The sequence below is a fragment of the Brachycentrus maculatus genome, unplaced genomic scaffold (assembly GCF_059751285.1).
Source record: "Brachycentrus maculatus isolate JH-2025_06_01 unplaced genomic scaffold, ASM5975128v1 h1tg001813l, whole genome shotgun sequence".
Taxonomy (NCBI): Eukaryota; Metazoa; Arthropoda; class Insecta; order Trichoptera; family Brachycentridae; genus Brachycentrus; species Brachycentrus maculatus.
Genome location: NW_028282398.1, coordinates 15,920 through 31,298, shown reverse-complemented (window position 1 = coordinate 31,298; position 15,379 = coordinate 15,920). Strand labels below are relative to the sequence as shown.

Below are 15,379 nucleotides of genomic sequence, written 5' to 3'. Positions count from 1 at the left end.
TCCCAACCCCAACCCCAACCCCAACCCCAACCCCAACCCCAACCCCAACCCCAACCCCAACCCCAACCCCAACCCCTATCGGCCAATCACTGATCTTCATATGCTCACTATGTGTATTACTATGATACAATTGATAGAGTTTATTATTTTATAGGTAAATGGTCATTTATTCTTTATCATTATTCACCATCCATTGTTTCCTTGATTGTGGCCTCCTTGTCCCCATCCATTGTTTCCTTGATTGTGGCCTCCTTGTCCCCATCCATTGTCTCCTCCTCCTCCACCTCCTCCATGTCCCCATCCATTGTCTCCTCCTCCGCCTCCTCCTTGTCCCCATCCATTATCGTTGCCTCCGTGGTTGCCTTAGCTACCCCAGCCATTACCACCATTACCACCATAGCCACCTTGCCCTTAGTTTTGCCATCCATTTCCCCCTTGATGCCCTTGATTATTGCCGCCATGTGGGATTCCAGTGTCCTGGCCGGTCCAGTCGACATTTGCATTTCCCGAAAACATAGCAGCCTCCTAGTGGCTTGCAAGAGTAATGTTGCATGCAGTCGGAGCATAAACTGCAAGGTTGACCTCAAATTAATTCTAGAAATCCACATCGAAGTCGATTCGTGCGAAAATCACATACTTGCCGGGTTGCAAATTCTCTGCCTTGTTTAGGGTTCGCTTTTTTGTTTGAAAGGCTTGGCTTTTTTGGATTGTGCCTCCTTCGATTCTTCCAACTTGGATATAACTGTTGGGGTACGAATATTGGTCTTGAATTTTGTCGGGATAGATTCGTTCAGGGGTCTTATCCATCAAAAAGGTGTATTTACCGGCTTGATAAATTTCCACATTGAAGTATGCGCCTTTGCGTTGGGGGTCTCTGTAGGATTTATACACATATGATGCATTGTCCTCAATTTCTGCAATTGTCAGAGCCCTGAATTATTTTATGAAATCATCGTAGCTCATAAAAAAGATGCCATCATCGACATTTGGATTATAGCCGACCCTTTGCCTTTCAGCTGGAGGCACGGAATCCCACATTTGATCATTGTCTGACCATCTTCCTTTAAACTCTCCTTTTCCCCAAGGGTTCCTGCACTAAATAAGCCGATGACTTTGACCATTCGCATTAATGTTGATGGCATTGAGGATTGTATAGGCGTGGCCTTGAACTACACCACTGAAGGATTTTGTTGTGTCTGAGCCTGGCTGAGTTGATCCGACCATGGAATATTCTTTGACTGATGCCTAAACTAGATAGTTCCAATCTTGATCGTAGTTAAATGAAGGATGCTGGAAATATATGCTTTTGAGGGGTGCGCCCGTGAGATCATGAATGGCCTCTTATGCGTATCCGGCTTCGATTCTTTTATAACTGGTATAAAGTTTGGCCCAAGCCTTTTCCAGTAGAATCACCCAGAGCTCCGAGCCCGCTGATTTGCTAAAAGCTGGCTTATTCTGCATAACAGGAATATACTCATCAATGTCAACCGTCTGCCACTTCCCCTTGTAAAGGATCTTGACCGAGAAATACTTACTCTGATTCATTTCTTGGAGTAAGAACAAGTTAAAAATGCGATCTGGTCTTTCTGCTAGAGCTGCTAGTCCTGCTAAAAAATAGCAATCGCCCAAGTATCCCTGTTTTATGTCTCCGGGTTCGATCTTGCCTGAAAATATTTCAGGGTTTTGCAGAATATCCGATATTTTAGCCCACTTTATTGAGCTCCAGTTCGCTTGTTTCCCGTACTATCCCGACAGTGATTGTTCATTAGGGGGGAACATTTAATCCACGAAAGGTTGGCCTGTTTGCTGTAGCTCTGCCAATCGTTGTTGAGTGGCTGAGGGCTCTAACAGAATGATTTGTTTGCCAATGACATCTTGAATGTTTAGTTGCTGTTGCTGGCCTAATCCAACTAGATTAAATGCATTTATTTTTTTCTGTTCTTAAATCCACTGTATGCCTTGAAAATTGTTTCCCCACATGGCTTGATTTCCAATGAACCCGATTCCTCCTTGGTTGCCCCATTGATTGTTACCGCCTTGGCCACCCCATTGATTGTCACCGCCTTGGTTTCCCCATTGATTGTTCCCGCCTTGGCCACCCCATTGATTGTCACCGCCTTGGCCACTCCATTGATTATAACCACCTTGTTGTTACATGCCCCATCCTCCTTGTCCGCCTTGTCCGCCTTGTCCGCCTCCTTGCTATCCTCTTTTCTCCTTGATCTGCATCGTGGCATTACTGTCTCCAAATAGGAACATTTTTAAACCCTCTGTTTAGAAATATCTTAATTATATACACTTGATTAGTATCTTTTGTATATGTTTGGTAGATGAAGAATATGCACAATCAATACTCCGATTAATTTTTCAGCTTAGTTTCAAGAGAACTGCAAATTTACAACAAATATGGCCTATAAGATCTCATTATTCAGAAAATACTGGAAATTATACGCAAACAAATAATGATAAGGAGGAGGAAATCCAGTTAACTTCTAAATAACAAGTTGTTATACACAGTGATCGAAACAATTCGGCTGTTCGTAATATTCTTAACCTCCTCTTTTATGAATTTGCCAAAAATATTTTATTTGTAGCTGTTATTTCCAGTTTTCTCGCTGTTTAGATTGTCACAACTGACTTCACATATTTAATAGTCTTCGGAAGAGCCTTAATAATTAATGGAAGTATAGAAGAATTTACTATCATAAAATGTTAAGAAATAAGGGCAAGCTTATAAATTCTGAATTCTGAGATATTATCTATTGAGATGACTATATTATATAGTTCCTTTTTATTCCATGTATTGAGATCGCATGCATACAAATTTAGCAAACACTTAAAGCAAATAATAACCAATACGAACAGATAGGAACTAAATTGTTCATTATAATCAATGGTCCACTTCAAATCATATGAAAAGCTGCTATATCTTATCCTTCAATTCGATAATTTGCGAATTCAACTGCGACCCCTCTTTATAAATGATAGCAGCAGCAGCGACAGGAGTTTTAATTCCACACACTCTGCCCAAAACTGCCTTGCTTGGAACAAAGCAATATTTAACATTCTTTTACTAACAGAGTTGCGGCAAGGTCATGATAACCTCGAGTGGCTCACAATCTGCTGCCAAAATAACAATCTACACTGAACTTTTGGTCATTTCTTTTAAGATCTAATTGACGCCCTTCCTGACTTGTTTCAGTTACTTCAATTGTTGTAAGAGTTCACAAATTTTGTTAGTGAGTTTCGGATCCGCCATTGGCTCTGGCTTTAGATGCTTTTATACTTTGGCCTCGGGCTGTTTGGATGGTTCTGGAGCGAGATCGAAAAGGTTCACGAATTCTTCCTCAACTTCTTTCTTGAGCTGCTCTCTGCTTTATTTTTTGACTTTCGCTGGTTGTTGTTATTTCTTTGTCGCGGACATTATATTCTATTATAAATCTACGCTATATATGCTTTAAGTTATAGCAGAGATGCTACTCGTCGATTACTGTTGTATGCATAATGCCAAAATTAATGCATTAATTAGACAGTTATGAGCCAATATTTTTCAAAGTAGCCAACGACAACCCTCAAATCAATACCCAATCACAAATCGCCACATAAACTCCTCAAGCTCTAGTACTCCAATCATGAAATTCCCAAAATAGATGCCTACATAACGAAAGCCTATAACCTCGAGCACATTAACCTATCACATAATCGGATCATCAGAATCGATCTGCTCTTCAGCTTGAAAAAACTGAAGACCATTGATGTAAGCTATAATTATATCTGCGAAATTGGGAAGGAAGTCAATCAACTATCGAATCTTAAACAAATCGATCTATCCTATAATCGCATTACCAAGATACAGAGTCTATTGCATTTGGTGCGACTTTATCAACAAGCAAAGGGAGGAATTGATGTAAGATTGAATGGAAACTAAGTACTGCGTATATCAGGGAAGGCAGTTGCGGAAATGTTCTAGCCAGTTTGCATTAACTAAAAAACATATCAATCTTCTTTGGATTTAAGCCTGCCACTTTCGAAGGATAGCAGCATGCCCAACTCGAAAGACAGTAAATAAACCAACCTGCTATAAATTTCTAAATTGCAAAGTAAGTCGAGCTAGTCACGCAAGAAATTGCAGTATTAATTCCTAACTTCTAAGCCTGAAATACGCGAATCTCTCGTTTTTCCGATTTCCGCATCGAAAAAATAACAAACTTCAAGGTTCAAAGAGGGCGATCTTCTTCAAACGAATAATGAACTTCAATAATATGCATTTTATATTCGATATTTAGGGTAACTCGAGTAACGATTCAAGATTCTGTAGATGATTGCATAACTCAAGAACAATGAAATAATTGGCGAACAATACCGAAGAGTCTGCAAATCCGCACAAAACTCCTTATAAATTAATAAGAATATAATGAAGTGGTGCGAGGAAACGATGGATAACACAATGAACAATCTCGAGTAGTTTAAGTAAAAGCTGGAGAAGAGTGTGATACAGGCAACCGAAGAGCAGCAATTGGTGAAAGACCAGCATCTGCTCATAATTGACAAGATGGGCGAAAACAAAGGGATCCCGATGAAGCTTTATACTGTTTGGGTCAATACCTATCGGTTTCTTCGATAGGTTAGTGTCAGGATAATGCAGTATATTGATATCTCCATACACAACTTCATACGCAATAGATAAATCGAGGAAATTATGACACTGTCTCCAAACAAAGATCTTAACAACCAGTATCTTCAAAACACAAAGGCTCCAGTAAATAAATAGTAAAGCTTAGAAGGTCTTCTCTTTTCAAAAAGAAAAAAATAACCACATGAAAGTCATATTAATAATGCCTTTCCCAACTAATGCTAATAATGCATGTTGAAATCCTATAAAAATCAACAGATTTTGTAATAAAATTCAAAACTTAAGTAAATAATCGCCGAAAATTAGATAAAAATATCATAATTATAAAAACAAAACCAATAACTTAAAAGAAGAGATAAACATTTAGGCGACAGCTTATTCATAAAACAAAATGATATCCTGAAAACCTTATAAGAAATCACACCCAGTGCATACCAGAATATACTATTCAACCAGGCGAAAGGAATTTAAGATTTATTGAAACTTGGGTTTAATTAAAAGATATCTAATAAAAATAGACAGATAGAATTTGACAGTAATCCAAGTGAAGGATTGTACGCAATTTAAACCAATCGGAACATACCGTTTAAGGATCGTCGAACATAATGTAAGACAAACTTATTGAGTCAATCACCAAACATCCCGAACCTGATAAATAGCAATAATAATGCTCACGCTCAAATGGGAGCACACAACAATGTGAGCTAATTTGCATATTCCTCTCAGAATCAGCTGAGCTCATCAGCAGCCTCTAAGAAGTACCCATACTTCAACAAGAGAGATGAGATCTCGAGGATAAGCCGTAAGAATACAGAAAACTCCACTGGGTCCACTTAAAAGAAATCGAGATTGACTGCTGGGCAGAATTCTCAAAAAGCCAGCACTCAAGTCTCGCATAATCATCTCATGTGTCTCAATAAATCCAAAGGCAAGATTATCGGCAGGTATGAGGAGATTGCTCCGAGTGTCTCCCCGAAACTATCACACAAACAAAAATCCAGAGAGCAAAATGAAAACAAACAAAGTGATGAATTCTATGTGACGGAGTTTCTTGTCTCTGAACAATAGTCGAAGCATATTCACAGAACTGATCATCAATAAAATATAAACCCTAATTCAACAGCAATCATCGCTCGTGGCACTGTTAACGAACAGAGAAATGATCTAGCTCGGCAACCAAATACACACAATCGCTAAACAAAGAACAACTCAATAGCAAACATCACTCAGTAAAGACTCCTTCAATATGAACGTCAAGGAATAGAAGGATACTCACCCATAGTTTATGCCTCAGTTTAGTTAATAGATGAGTAGCCATATCAGAAATATAGGAAGTATCACCTCAGAAATAGCATCATAGAGGTTTTATCGAAAAAGGGGAGGCAGCCTCTGATATAAAGCAATCAGAAACTGGCAGAAAATAGTAAATTATATTGCAAAGTGTTGCATCCGAATCATGCGCGGGCAAATAGTGGAAATATAACACGCAGGGACCGAGTTAGTTCGCATTAAATATTAAGAAAGAGTATAATGAACGAGTAGAAGAGCAAACAGACCCGAGGAGCTTCATTATCCAGACTTAGATGAATTAATACTGTTATTAGTTATTTAATAAATATATTGATATATATGTATAGAAACAATTGCAATTGCATAAATTATCATAGAACACGAATAATGTATAAATAGATGATGCGATAGTTGCAACATACTTAAATATTATCAACCTTTGTGCTTTGTTAGGTACTAATTCTTGGCCTTTTGCGCATTCTTGTTGGTTCTAGCGACAGCTTCCTCCACAAGCTCCCCGATTTGTTCACGACTTTTACCATTTTGCTGTATATAATTGAAGGCATGGAACACAAACGAATTATACCAAAGTTGGTATTAATTCCAGTTCTTTCCTCCCAATATGCCTTTTTTTATCGATGTTGTGAGCAGGCTTGTAATCTTTATGTGGGTAAGTGCCAGGGGAATATCGAATTATATGCAAAAATTCTTCATCTTTATCTCGAAATCTTTATGCGTTAGTATGAAACTATACCACTGAACTAATGATAGAATGCCTGCACCTCGAAGGTCGGTTGCAGGGTCCTTGTTTTGGAAACCTATTTAATTCCAATGGTCTCCATATCTGATAAAAGGTAGAGAAGTCAGTTCTGTCCAAATCTGTTTCAAAAGCGCCATTTATTCAGCTGTGTTCGATAGCTTGAGGCGAGAAAGAGTGAGTAGTCGTTTTTCGACTTCTTTATGGGGCCTTTTCTGGGATGGATTCAGACATGCGCACAGCTGCTGAAAGAACCCGGTTTCCGGCTATTTATCTTGTGCTCTCTCCTAAGTTTGCTATATATTCTGATCGATTTTATAGACTTTATAGAATTCGAGAACTGATTGCTTATTTTCTTGAAGGCTTGCTAATTTTTCATTTCTATTCTAGTTTTGTGCTAACGTGTTCTTATTTATATTTTCCCATGGGTCATCACTTTCTTCGCTTTTATTATCTTCTTCGTTCATTTTCATGTGATTTGTGAGCTTTTTGGGTTTCTTTTATTCTTAGCTGTTTTATTCTTCTTATTCTTCGATCATTTGCTGTACTTTATTATCTTTTTTCTTAGTCTCGAGTGCTTCATTGCTTTAGTCTAATGATTGTTGCAGTTTGTTTTAGTTCTATCTTTTTAATGCTTCTGCTTTGCTTTTTAAGGAAGATAAAGCGCCTTCTCCTTTCCTTGAATTGCTATTATTCTCGTAACTTTTTATTTTCTGTTATAGTCTTTTTTTAATTTAGATTTGCTCGGCTGTCTCTGATACTTTGGCATTGTCCTCCTCGAATCCATCACTTTAATCGTCCTCGAGGACTTTGGTTCCCTTTTCGGCCCACTCGGCAACTTCGCTCATGCCAATATCGGGGTTGATTTATACATTATTTTATTTTTGATTGTTTTTGTTTCTCTTTTGATCTCTCCTATTGGCCCTCACAACTCTGCGATTTGTCTTAGTCTTGGAAATTACAGGCGAATCAGCAACTTCTTCTTTTATTCCTTCAGACTTAGATGGAAAGCCTGAATGTTCTAATTCTGTAAATTTCGAGTGATATTTGTGAGCATGATCTCTTGCATCATGATCCACATCTAAGTACTTTGATGCTTGCTTCTAAACATAAATTGTTGTTTACAGGTTGCAAGTTATTCTTGAGTTCGATTTCTGTCAGCATTTATTGATTTTTGGGGTCGAACAACTGATTGCCTGCTCCACTAATTCCGAGTTCACTGAAGAGGTAGTCCTGGTTGCTGATGGCCACATGATGGTCGGGCTCAGACATTCCTGATGTCTTGCAAAATATTTATATTTGCTTATATTTCTATATTTCATGCTTGAATAATATATTATTGTCAATTATTTATCAGATCCTCCTGTTAATTATTGATGGTAATGTCGCCCTTTTTCTGTGTTCTGCCTTTGTGTTTCTTAATTATAATTAATTATGAGTTATTTGTTATTTATGTATCGATATAATTTCAGTATTAAATGAACCTCTCGAGCAGAGTAATTACTAAATGGCTTCCCGAAAGCTATCGCGCCTATCGTAGCTACATTTAGTATTTTTCTCCAAATGACCCTATTTTCCAAAAAATCGCGTCTCAAAAGCCAATTGTTTCCATCGAAAGAATCATCGGAGCAAAGCAATAGCTATCTCAATGCTAACTCGGATCAAAGCAGTTATTGCATATCGGGGACTGTGCTGAACCTTTTTAGGATTCAACTTTCGAGATTACGTTAGGTATGGCTTTTAAATAACATAGAAAAATCTTTTTTCCTATAATCTTGCGCCAATATTCTTTCAGAACGCAAGAAAAAGCCAGTAGCAATATTCGGTCGCATTGCTGGACAGTATGCGAAACCAAGGTCGAGTTAATTTATTAGTATAAAGGGCGTTGAGACTCATAACTATAAAGGAGATAATGTGAATAGCTTATCAGAAGATGATCGGAATCCCAGTTAGCATAAACTCTTCGAGGGGTATCTTCGATCATTCTAGACTGCTAACATTCTAAGCACATTTTATCCATAGCTTTACTACTCCCATGAAGGGCTCATCCTGCCTTATGAGTCTGCACTTGTGAGACAAATTAGCAATAAATATTATTGCACATCGGCTCACATGCTATGGATCGGGGAAAGAACACGGCAGCTGGATGGCGCTCATTTATAATTCTTCAGAGGGATTGAGAACCCAATTGGCATCAAAATAAGTAGCAAAATATCGAGTGAGTAGTTCAGAGACTTGGCAACTACCCTCAACCCCAGAAATGAGCACGGGAAACTGCTCGTGATAGTTCGGATGGGGAAGAACAATATTGAGTCGAAGTTGATGTAATTAATCGAAGTTAAAAAGCGACATCAACTCAATTTCCTGTTTGTAACTGACCCCATGCATGGAAACACTTATGAATCAACATAGCCCCACCGGCTGAAAACCAGGAATATCCCCCAAATTCTTGGAGAAATATGTAACTTCCAATATAAAGCATAGAGTACTTCGAATCCAAAATGACTGAGAGCAAGCTGCCCTATGGCTATAGCCTTGAGTCCACTTACGAGAATGTGACTGAATGTCATGGGATCGCATATCCTTTCACTGAATCATAGCTCGATTCTTCATCCTTTCGGTCCAAATGTGACCCCAGGCTGAACAACGAGCAAACCAAAAAGTTGCTCTCTCTTCTGCAACAAAAAACTCCTCTGTCGTAATGATAGCCATCTGCCCTTATTTTACTATTGACCGATTTCACTATTTACTACGTATTTGATATTATAACATACATTATTTGAGTAATAATATAACTGATGTCAGTCGTGGAGGAAGGGTTTTTAGTTTATGACTCGGAATGGATTGAAGTGAGCGAGTAATAACTGGCTTCGAATACAAACTTCTATAAAAGCAACGCCATATTTAATCCCGTTTCTGCACAAGATTTGGACCCCAAGGATCCCGAAATACTCAACAAAATGTTTGAGCCATACATCTTCTAGTCCGATAACACCTTCTATCGGCTCAATGTCAGCCGGAGGGAGGCCAGTCGAAAAGAGTTAGAATAATTATAGCAGCTTTTTGAGGCCAGGCTGAAAGAGAAGCAAGCGAGGAAGGGAGGAATTTGTCCAATACGAGAGCAATTGCATAACGAGCTGTTCGATTAATTGATCAGACAAGCCACTCTCAACCTGCCTGAAAGGGGGCTGCTGCTCATGAAAGTGAGGGACCATTTAAAAATGACATTTGCTGCATATCAAACTTTGTACGAGGGGTCACTCGTCTTTGGGAGTCGAAAAGCCCATATTGCTGAGTCAGGAATGTCTGAGCTTGAGATAAAGATGTAGAGACTTCAAAAGAAAAAAATTTAACTCGAAAATCAGGTACTCTTCCTTTAATTATAGAAAACCATCTTATAAAATGAGTTGAGCGCTGTCTAGCAGGGTTTCGCATAAATAAATGCTCTTGAGTAAAAGTCTCGGGCTGAAGAATTCATATATATTAACAATCAGACAAAGAGACTGGAAGATTATTTGACAACTTTTTCAGACTCCTGATCATATCATAATTCGCATTATTGCTGACAATTCCTTCAGTCTTCAAACACACATCTACAATATGCATCTATAATATTTAAATACCATTATAATAAATGTTCGAAATACTATCCCCATAATTCATCAGCCAAATCAAATTCGAAGCCACACTCAAATCGAAGCCCTCCAAGGCCATCATCGATGCCATGAGAAACCTGACCCAAATTAATTAATCCAATAAAGTATATTTGCAATGTATCGCTACATAGAACTAAATAATGAAACTCAGACAATAAATCCACGAACTAAACGAATAAAGACATATGTTAGCATAGTTACTCAAGACATCACAACAAAATCACCAGTAATAGCTGCATGCTCGACAATCTAAAATAGCAGTATTACTCCCATAAATTAGAACTCAATATAAATCGAAGCATAGTTAACATCAAAAAATGATGCAATGGCCAGGAAGATATAGAGTATGGAATTATAGTTGGTGATGTATGCATAATTGGCCGAAAAGATGAAAATAAACAAAGAAATTGCCTCCAATTTGTAACAATATAGTCATCACTCAGCGATCTAAACTCCTCGATCGGAACCAACAAACAAATTGCATAAGTAATAGCCTCATAATTTGATCTATAAGCGTATCTCACAAACTAAAATATCCATCAGCCAACCCTCAACACCAACCCGAATGATGATAATGACAACTGTCTACATCAGTAAGTTAGTAGACATTCTGAATAACAATATCAGTATGAGTATAAATAGTAGTCTTCTTTGAACGAGTTGCTCAACAATGATCCAATGGCATCTGAAATCAATAATGAGGGTATTTGTGATTATGAGGGTAATCAAACGAATTAAGAGGAAATGATGAGTAGGATTCTTCATTAATGAGTGATCTATGATGGTTGGATACTTTGTTTGAATGAATTAGTCAAATTATTTTAGGTTTGTTTCGGTTTTGTCAGGCATTTATGGATGGCATTATGGTGTATTATTCAAATGATAATCAGATAATTAGATAATAATAGAAATGAATAATAGAAATGATAGAATAATAGAAATAATGGAGGATGTCCGAACTGTATGCAATTGAGCCATGGAATATATTATGCGATTAAAGAGTGGAAATAAATACAGGCAATAAATATTGATTTAATATATTAATTTACTATTTATAATCACCAATGGTAAAGGCGCAGGCGAGCAATATTGCCGTCGGGAAAAACAAGGGTCATTCCACCACCAGAATTCAGAGCAAGAAACCTAAGCCAGCTCAATTGAAAGGCAGAATCGGAAAAAGAACCAAGGTTATTAGACAAGTTATCAACGAGGTTAGTGGAGTCTCCACCTACGAGAAGAGGATCATTGAACTCCTCAAGGCAGGAAGCTTGAAAGATACTAAAAAGGCCTTAAAAGTGGCTAAGAAAGCCCTCGGCACTCACAAGAGAGCCAAGATCAAAAGAGAGAACCTCATGAATCTCCTCAGAGCCCAGCAGAAGAAGAAATGATATTGGATTAATTCTTCATATCTCTAACATACACCCTTGATTCGGTATATAGCCAAGGCAATTCTGATTAGTGTGCATTATCTGTGTCATAGGCACTATCTGTGTGGTTGACATAGGCATTATCTGTGTGATAATATGATCAGTGATAAATATGAGAATTATACTATAAATGTGTGGCAAATATCTCATCATTTCATCTCAGTATAGAATAAAAACTCTCCTAATTTTCTTTATCAATTTTCTTCTCGATCCGAGTCAGATAGCAGATGTAAAGCCCCATCACTATGAGAATAAGCACAACAAACCAGAATACTACGCCCATGACGGCAGTTGGAGAAATAAAAGCTTGAAGTATCCATTTGGGTCCCGGCACAAGCAGAAGCTGAGAATTTGGGACTATCGGCGTCCACATCTTTTGTGAAAGAGTGGGTATCTAAGTTTCAGATTCTGTTTTCGCATTGATCTTCGTTCTGGTGAGGCTGGCGACTAGATTTTCCACGTAGTTATTGGTCCTGCCGAGCCCTAGATGAATATATGGCAGCTCCAGACTGACTCCGGGGTGGCTGAGCTGATCCCCAGATGAAGGGATTTGCTATCCGCTTAAGGAAGTAATATAAAGATCGGCATGCCCTCCGTTCGTATTGAGCCTCGAATCTATAGTTTTCTCGTTTACGGCATCATTATTAATGTTATCGAGCAGCAGTATCTTTAGGAAGAAGGCATCGATGCCCAAAAAATTGAGTATTGGAATTATGCGCTAGACTCTCGATAAAGAATCGGGGCAGGAGTTGGCCAAAATATCGAGGCGTCCATCTTCATATAAGTCGAAGAAGGACATTGAGCAGAAAGGAGTTTGAGTGCCAATTGAGGCATTGATGATCGCTGGAACAAAAGACCTGATTTTAAGAATGGACCATTATTTAGTGAATTTGGGGTTGTATTCCAAATCATAGCAAGAGCTGATACATGGCACATTATATAGCAGGTGAGCTTGCAATTGCCCATCGACGATGATATCAGCAAACCCATCATTGTTTATGTCTCCAACCCGCAGGATCAACTCTTCCTCCGCCGAGTGCAGCTCGATTGGTAGAGCTATCCTCTGTATCTTTTTGATTGAGGAGGAGAGCTCTTCTTAGCTCTTAACAAAATCGTAGGGAAACATCATTTAACTGGAGCTGACAATCGAGCATACTTATAGCACAGACTTGACTGCAGTATTATAGTGAATCTATAAATAGTATTTTTCAGCTTCGAGATCCAGCCCTAAAACAAGAACATCCGGAAGTCCATCGAAATCTAAATAATACCAAAATTACTCACATCTTTCAAGCTGATATCTCGCGTCTTTTGCATCGGCCCATTCGTCATATTAGTCCTCATATGCGTGAACATCCCATGCGAATCTCCACGATAGAAATGCAGTTTCGAATTAAGCATTTTGCATTACATGACGATATCTTGGATGCAGTCGCCATTATAATCTAAATAGAACATATTGGTGAAATTTGTGCAGTTATGCTAGGGGTCCACTGCCTTGAGGTATGAGGAGAACTACTTTATTTCGAATTGTTTGTTGATGGGATTGAAGTAGCCTGCTTTAATGCTGCTCTATTGAGAGAATAGTAAAAGGTTTTCCCCTGAAATTTGAACTACTGTTGGTAGATTATCCGAAATTATGGCCCTTTCGAAAGATTGTTGAGCATTTAGTTTGCATTCATGTGCTGTGCATGACAGTTAATTTAGTGTTGTTATTAGTTGCGAGTTGCCGGTACGGAATGTGAAGGCTAAAGTAATTTTGCCATTCTGATAAAAGTCTGCGATGAGAGCCGACTCGATCATCAGGCTCTCTTGAAGCGAAAGACGATTCATGAAGATTGACTTTTAGGGATTCCAAATGTATACATTCAAATTGCGATCTTTGATTTGAGATTGATCTTCAGCTGAAGTTTCCATGTCAGTTGTGGGAAATGACTGGGTCAATACATCCACATATCGGTCTCGATTGAAATCATAGTAGGCCAATATCTTTTAATTCCGAGATTCTGAAAACTTGCCAACAATTTGCAAGGGCCAAAGCCCTTCGGGGTAATTGGTGCGGCTTTCACTAATTACGAAGATCAGGAAAATAGCGCAATACTTTATGAATGATCTGTGTGCGTCATTGTATCTGATTGAATGCTCCATATTGCAATGAATAATGGTTCAAATAATTAAAATATGTGGGATGATGAATATATTTATATATATGCAATCGAATTGCTGATAACCAAATATGATGGCTTATTGCATGAAGGAATAAATCATTAGACTTGTTGTGTTTACTGCTCTTCTTATGCTTATTTTTATGATTCGGCACTTCGATCTTGATCCTCTTCTATTTCTGATTATTGGTCCTATTTGTCATTGTTTTATGATCCGCTGGCTCTTGCTTCAGATGCTTCTTGTCCATCATCATCAGAGAGATCCCCAAGCCCTTTATTTTTAAAGTGAAGGCCAGTAATTTCCTAATCTTCAGCATCGATAAAGCAATTCCTCTTGGGGTCCCAAAAGATGATGTTTTTATCCAATTCCCTAGCTATCCTTTTCTTTGATCTCAACTTCAAGGTCTTGACATAGTCATTCATGATCTTCTCTTATTACTTTTCTCTCTGCTGGTTCTCCCTCACGGATAGTTTAACTTCTTCTGGTTCTTACTTCTCATTGTCGAGACATTTCGGGCAGGCATTCATCTTTTCAGCACAAGGATCACATATCTTCATGTAGCTCCTCACTACTACTTTATCCAGACAGGATATACACTTCCCAGCTTCCGCAATCTTTTTATATTTGTTATATTGAAATTTCCATTGTATCTGCTCCGAACATCGCTTGCACAACAGTCTGAGAGATACCTTTTTTTGATGTTCAATCGACAGAGGATCGAATAGTATTTTGAAGCCAGTTCTGTTTTGATGCTTTTGTGGTTTCCTCTTTTTGCCGTCGTTCATGAGAGTTACTTCTTATAATTAAATTCAACAATGGCTATTGCTATTATTAACATTAAGCAGTGCACTCTTTGATAATTTATGAAATATAATGGGTTATAAATTGTGGCATTCTCTCTTCATTTTGACCAATGAAACAAAATTGGCATTGATGGACTGAATGGAAGTCTATCAACTAGGGGATGGATAATAGAGGTGCAAGAAAGTTGAAGTGGCCGAGTGGTCTAAGGCGGTAGATTCAGGCTCTATTCCGAAAGGGCACGGGTTCAAATCCCGTCTTCAACATTTTTATTAGGTTCTATTTTTAGGGCGGGGTCAGGCTTCATATTTAATCCTTTAAACTTTCTTCAATTTATTAAGTCAAAGTGAATGATGTTTGAAAAGCTACAAACGATGTTCATCCATCATCAAATATTGTCACATGAGATAAAATAAAAAATAATGCTGCTAATCGAAGCATATTCTATAAACGAATAAACTGCAAGAACTTAAAAATGGATTACGCAAGCATGTTTCTGTGCTGGATATTGTAAGTGTGGCGTTGTGAGTGTATGTATGCCTATGGGCGTTGTGAGTGTTTACATATGCAATTGAAATATGTATAATAATCCTATATAATGTAATATAAAATGGTTGAAATGGAGACGACCATATGATATTTTGAGTCT

General features: G+C 38.1%; 1 protein-coding gene and 1 non-coding gene across 2 annotated transcripts; both read left to right on the top strand.

The window, feature by feature from the left end:
- Window positions 1-11,400: 11,400 nt before the first annotated feature.
- LOC148298615 (large ribosomal subunit protein eL36-like) lies at window positions 11,401-11,728 on the top strand. The gene has a single exon (XM_088276752.1). It carries the CDS (start codon window positions 11,401-11,403, stop codon window positions 11,722-11,724), a length of 324 nt encoding a protein of 107 aa, XP_088132878.1. The 3' UTR covers window positions 11,725-11,728.
- Window positions 11,729-14,916: 3,188 nt separating this feature from the next.
- TRNAL-CAG (transfer RNA leucine (anticodon CAG)) lies at window positions 14,917-14,996 on the top strand. Its single transcript has one exon. It is a non-coding gene; the product is annotated as a tRNA-Leu (tRNA).
- The last annotated feature ends 383 nt before the right edge of the window (window positions 14,997-15,379 follow it).